Source organism: Cynoglossus semilaevis, chromosome 11 (assembly GCF_000523025.1).
Source record: "Cynoglossus semilaevis isolate Cse_v1.0 chromosome 11, Cse_v1.0, whole genome shotgun sequence".
NCBI lineage: Eukaryota > Metazoa > Chordata > Actinopteri > Pleuronectiformes > Cynoglossidae > Cynoglossus > Cynoglossus semilaevis.
In genome coordinates, this window is record NC_024317.1 from 469,946 (window position 1) to 476,002 (window position 6,057).

General features: G+C 44.7%; 2 protein-coding genes across 5 annotated transcripts in view; one reads left to right on the top strand and one right to left on the bottom strand.

Annotated features, from left to right (window-relative positions):
• Positions 1-546, bottom strand: part of slc45a1 (solute carrier family 45 member 1) — a 26,782-nt gene extending 26,236 nt beyond the window's left edge. For 3 of the 4 annotated variants that reach the window (XR_003051157.1, XM_008319645.3, XM_008319643.3), the window contains exon 1: positions 316-546. The gene's annotated coding sequence lies outside the window, so the exon portion shown is untranslated. Of the gene's footprint in view, positions 1-310 lie in introns of all 4 variants that reach the window. The other variant, XM_008319644.3, reaches the window with a different exon arrangement.
• A 667-nt stretch (positions 547-1,213) lies between these two features.
• On the top strand, positions 1,214-4,813 carry prxl2b (peroxiredoxin like 2B). The gene is made up of 7 exons (XM_008319642.3): positions 1,214-1,382; positions 1,900-2,104; positions 2,203-2,254; positions 2,424-2,487; positions 2,631-2,706; positions 3,018-3,136; positions 4,613-4,813. The coding sequence occupies exons 1-7, from the start codon at positions 1,320-1,322 to the stop codon at positions 4,637-4,639; spliced, it is 606 nt and encodes a 201-aa protein (XP_008317864.1). The 5' UTR covers positions 1,214-1,319; the 3' UTR covers positions 4,640-4,813.
• Positions 4,814-6,057: the final 1,244 nt, after the last annotated feature.

The following is a 6,057-nucleotide window of genomic DNA, read 5'->3' on the forward strand; positions in this document are numbered from 1 at the left end:
GTGTTAGATCTGCGGCAGTGCTGCCCCGTAGACCCAAACTCAAATGTGTAGATTTACAGAGCCGAGACAGAGTGGAGCCGCTGAAGGTTATCGTGACGGTTCACGTGACACAACGGTTCAGAATCGCCAATGAATGAAAACATCGAGATATTTCTGCTGCCGTCACCGACCTGTGATCGATTGTCTTGTTTTTCTAGCATATGTGTACCGATTACCGACACGGTTTTATCGACTGTGGAGTTTTCAGTACCGGTGACAACCACATAACCGACGGTGAGGCGTGCAGAACGGACCGAAGATGACGGATTACCTTACCGGGCCGGCTCCTCGTGTACTACTGCAGTACTGTGGTTGGAGAAACACTGCAGTCACTGTGGTACACAGCAGTCATGGTGGTTTTTCTTTTCTTTTTGTTTTTCTTTGATTCACTCATCCCCTGATTTCTTCTCCGTCGCTTTTTTCTCCACCCCCCTCCTCTGTCCTCCCTGTCTCTTCTGTGACGTCACGCCCCTCCCTACATCAGCACCGCTGCGCACTCACTCATGAACAAAGTAGACGATTTATTACGCGTACGATATGATGATGTATGAGTGATGAACATCTGGTTCATACATGTTATTATTATTTATTTAGTTTTATTGTTGTTGAAATAAACACATTCGATATAAATTTAAAACATGTTTCTGAGTCAGTGAAAATAACAAGCAAAATACTTGGAAAAAATACTGATATCAACACATACACATGTTTAATTATTACAATAAAATAAGAAAAATATATATAATAATAAAGAGTTGTTTGTCCCTGCCTTCTTCTACATCACTTAGTCACAGTAATTAGTTAGTAGTTTGTCAGAGTCAACGTAAACTCTTGACATATGGCTGTTTTCAAACTGAGAATGAAGCAATAATGGCCATAAATCCTGTGAACTTTGACCTGGAGCTCACCTTCTATAACCTGCGTTAGATAAACGAGAAACTCGTAAAAGAAATTCATCAACTAACTTTACTTTAGATCGACATTTCAGATTGAATATAAAACACACAGAATGATGTATTTTTAGTAGTTTTTAAAGGTTTAGTGGTGAGAAAATTCAACTGAAGCGGCGACTCTAAGTCCCGCCCATGTTTTACCTCCAGGCTCTGTAATAGGCTGCCTTTCCGGCAGCGGCGGAATGTGATTGGACGCTCGTTATTAGTGGGTGTGTGAGGAAGTGGAAAGTGTAACAACTTTACACATTACACAAAGTGTTGGATGTAGACATAGCGACCACTTCACAGCCAGAACTGCGTTTGTTTTCTGGAGCCTGGAGTCAGAAAATGGCGCCGGTGGATCTGACGAAAGTGGGAAAGAACTTGTTAAAAAGCGTTGAAACTGGAAAGGTAGGGTTTGAACCCCAGCTGGAAGCAGTGAATCATAATTGAAAAACAGTTAAATCCTCGTGTTTACTTCAGTCAGTTTTGTCTTTATCTCATTATCTCTCCTAATATCACTCCGCGTGATCAGTTAGACCCACAGGTGTGTGTGTGTGTGTGTGTGTGTGTGTGTGTGTGTGTGTGTGTGTGTGTGCCCCCCGCTGTGACAAAGCTGTTAATATAACTGTTGCGAAACAATGTCTTCGCTGTGACGTAACATTGCTCTGGCGGTGACCACGTGACCTACGTTAGTGTGGTGAATATTCACTTCTGGCTGTTTTAACATCAAGTACTTGGTCCACGTCGAGGCTGAACGTCGCTGCTCAGTGTGTGACAAACGGCCTCTGAATTAGTTTATAATTCAACATATTGTTACCCAGTGAAAAACAAACATCACTAGTTTAAGATCAGAATGTCTAAACTGTTGGATGAACTGTTGGATGAAGTGTTGTATGACGTCAGTCATTTCTGGGCCGTGTTTCAGACTGTGGAGCTTCAGTCTCTGTGGGCAGAGCAGCCTGTCGTCCTGTTCTTCCTGCGCAGGTTTGGCTGTCAGGTGTGTCGGTGGATGGCCTCAGAAATCAGCCGTCTGGAACCAGAGCTGAGAGCCAGCGGCGTGGCACTGGTTGGTGTTGGACCAGAAGAGTTCGGGCTGCAGGAGTTCAGGGACGGTGGATTCTTCAGTGGATGTAAGCAGGTGCAGTGATCAGACAACGTCAGTGACGTCACGGGCCTCGTCGTATTTGTTTATTGTTGTCAAATGTATTCAATTCACTTTCTCTTTCAGCCATTTATGTGGATGAACAAAAGAAAAGCTACAAAGATCTGGGCTTCAAGAGGTCAGTAGGTCAGATGAGTCGGTCGATCAAAGGTCGTTGTGTTGGAAAGTTTTAACAATCGAGCAGGAGAAAACAGTTGAAGATATTTACGGTGTTGTCGTGCAGAACAAAGGTCGATGTTTGAAGAAGAACTGTGTGAATAAACGTCTGTGATGATGTGGTGTTTCAGATACACAGCCCTGACTGTGGTCCCTGCTGCTCTGGGCAAGAAAGTACGTGATGTTAGTGCAAAGGTGCGTGTGTACTCACTGTACTGTAGTACTCTGTACTCACTGTACTGTAGTACTCTGTACTCACTGTACTGTGGTACAGAGTCAGGGTGGTTCTGCTCCCTCCCTCCTTCTTCTTCCTCTTCTCCTCCCTCTCCCCCCTCCAGGCCGGCGCGGCAGGAATCCAGGGGAACTTCTCAGGAGACCTGCTGCAGAGTGGAGGCCTGCTCATCGTAGCCAAAGGTACGGATCATTCCGCAGCGGAGCGGGATAATTAGTAATAAATGTCTTGTAACGAGTGGATGAAAGAAATCGTGAGCAGAACTAATGAGCTCAGGGATTTGTTTGTCCAAAAACAAACAGAGTGATTTTTTCCCCCCATCCATTTAAATATGATTAACAATGAACACGAGTGCAGTTGGACTGTTGCACCGCTAGAGGGCAATGTCGTAGCACTTTAGCGCTCGTCATGTTTTATCAACTCCTGCTGTTTGATCAAATCCAGTTCTTCAGTGACTGTTTAATCGATAACACCGACGTGTTGTTGGTTAAAGGTGGAGAGAAAGTTCTGCTGCACTTCATCCAGGATTCCCCTGGTGACCACGTTCCACTGGAGGACATCTGTAAGGCTGTGGGAATCTCCGCCACAGTACCAGCTGCACAGAGACCAGTGGTAAGAAGTACCAGTGGTAACTGATGATGACGCCATAACAGGAATAACAATCATAACAATAATAACAGTAATAACAATAACAACAGGAATAACAGTAACAACAATAATAACAGTAATAACAATAATAACAGTAATAACAATAATAACAGTAATAACAATAGTAACAGTAATAATAATAACAGTAATAGTGGTGTGTCATACAGACGGTGTGACGTCAGGTTTTCGTTCACTTCTTTTCAAACGACTGTTAAAGTGAGGAAACAGTTGGACTCAGGATTAAGAACGAGGTTTTATTGGTGACTAGTGATAAAACCGTCCGTCCCTTCGTTGAGGAGACGTTAGTGATTGAACAGATTCACTCCCGTCATGAACAATCTGCTGCTGCTAACGCCTCATTAAAGCCACAGCGTTTGGCATCACGAGAAAAATTCACGGTTAAGAAACTATGGAGCAGACGTGTTGATGAGAGTCGGAAGGTGAAGCTGAAACAGCAGCTCTGTAGAAGAGCTGCTGTCAGTCACTGACCGTGGTCCACAGTCAGTCCCTGAAAGAGGTCCACAGTCAGTCACTGCCCGCCGTCCACAGTCAGTCACTGACCGTGGGCCCCAGGCAGTCACTGACCGCCGTCCACAGTCAGTCACTGACCTGATGTCAGTCATGTTGCAGTTTGACGTCAGAAGTCAAACATCTTTTCCTCTTGGCCGACAACTTCACGCCCGTTTGTCCACATTGACGTGGTTTCACACCCCCACTAACTCACCCTGAAGTCTTTCTAACTTGTCGCCCCCCTCAGGAGGGGGCCTTTACTACAGGGGTTAACTGTTCAAAGCACAGGATTGGATTAAAAGTGTGAAGAGCGGCGAGGAAACTGTGTCAGTGATGGACGTGGTTGTTGTTGGAGGTGACGCACAGATCGATTGTTTCAGTCACACTGATCAGGGTCACAGTGAGACCGATGGTCACGACTCTCAGCACATGGTCTGAAACGACCCCCCCGCCCCTCCATGACTACAGTACGTCAGAGCGTCTGACACGACCGATGTACGACTGACTTCCCCATGACCAGTTAGAACATCAACGTACGTCAGTTCACAGAAACAGACGGTCGCACGTCTGACCAATCATATGGTCAGATCTTCTTACTGTCCGTTTGACAAACGCAGCTCAGCTCTGACATCATCACTGACGACAGCTACGGCTGCCAACAACGATGAACGGACGCTCGAGTCACAGTCAGTGTGTGATTTAATCAGTTAATCAGATTCAAAATCAACATTTCTTTTGTCGACAGAAAAACTCAAGGTGCGTCATAGCATAGCTCACACACGCTAACACTACAGATCTGCTCTATGTACGACGGGGGGGCGGGGGGGTTTGACTGTTTAAGAGTTCCAGGAAGTTTCCGGTTGAGTTCACTGTACACACGTAGGTTCCAGTTCATTCTTTGACCTCTGACCCTGGCGTCTTGTCTTCCAGTGTAACGATGACGTTTGTTCTCTCTGACGTCAGCGGCCGAACAAAGAGGTCGGACGAGGAGCAGCTTTTTAATCCAACACTAGAATCACATCCGACCATTTGAAGGATTCAAATGTATCAGTGACAGAACAGTAACTTATTGTCATTTTATTTGTTTAATTTAATTACATAATTTTGAAAATTAAACACAATGATTCCTAATGTTTGACATTTTGATTTGATGTGTCGTCTCCTCCGTCACTGGTTCTGTTCTGCTGGTCCTGGTACTGGTCCTGGTCATATATATATATATATGTGTGTGTGTGTGTGTGTGCATGTACACACACACATGAATATATTTAAATATATATTTAATATTTTAAAAAATCATTAATGTTAGCATTGATTTTATTTTGCATTGGACAAAAAACTGACGACCAAAAAAGAAACTAAAGTAAAAATGTTTTTTTTATGAACACACACACACACACAGAGAGACGCTCCACTGTCACAACTGTCACTTTAATGACAATAATCACTGATCTGAGTCACAAAAATAGCAGTTGAATAAATAATTACAGAGCAGCAGAAACATCACATCAGGAGCTGTTTTTTTCTGGTGAAGCAACAATGAAAGATCTTAAATATTCAGTAGCTAAATAAACCTCTGGATCCACAGATCAGACGAAAACAACGACACGACGCCGTGTTGGTAAATAACAATCGCTCTTCTTTAACCTGACTGTAACATTTATCATGGAACCGCAGCCTCGTGGACAATTACAGACTATAATATATGACATAACCGTTTTAAAACCAGACGAAACACCAGAGTCCAGGCCGTCGTTACGCTGCTGCTTCAACTCTTGAGCGGCAGCTAGTGGTGAAGATAGGAAACGTTGCTTTTCCGTCTGTTGAAGAACATCCTGTCAGCTTTTAAACTTTTTTGCCGACCGTCGGCCGATGTCGTTCTCGTCCTGCTAATACGACAGCGTTTGACAACTACGAAGGCAGACGAGAAGAAGGAAATAAAACTCAAATGCACATTCAACGTAACAGCCTCTGTCGAGACCTAACAGTCGTTTGTAGTTTGGCCCCCCCCCCCCCCCCCCCCCCCACAAAAGAACCTTCAAATTGGCTCTTTTTTCCCCTCCTTTGAACGCTCTGATGAGAACAGACAGAACAGCCGTCCTTTAATGACTTCTTCAGCTTTGATTCTGCTGCCGTACGTTTTTAATAAAGGTAGAAAATAACAGTCGTGGCCGAGGCCTCGCTTTATTTAATGACCAGCTCCATTTTTCACCGAGGCGGCGTGGGCCGCCGGCGTGGACACAGCGGTCGCCGCGCTTCAGCACACACAGCACTTCAGCCTTTCATCATGGACGACAGTCATCAACGAGAGATGACGGGGAGAGGCGCTTCATCTGCTGCCTGTCTGTCTGTGTGTGTGTGTGTGTGTGTGTGTG

Bases quoted from the DNA above. Each gene is read 5' to 3' on its own strand.
- prxl2b (XM_008319642.3), top strand. From the start codon at position 1,320: ATGGCGCCGGTGGATCTGACGAAAGTGGGAAAGAACTTGTTAAAAAGC. The intron at 1,383-1,899 runs GTAGGGTTTGAA...GCCGTGTTTCAG, and splicing joins AAAGCGTTGAAACTGGAAAG to ACTGTGGAGCTTCAGTCTCT. The intron at 2,488-2,630 runs GTGCGTGTGTAC...TCCCCCCTCCAG, and splicing joins TACGTGATGTTAGTGCAAAG to GCCGGCGCGGCAGGAATCCA.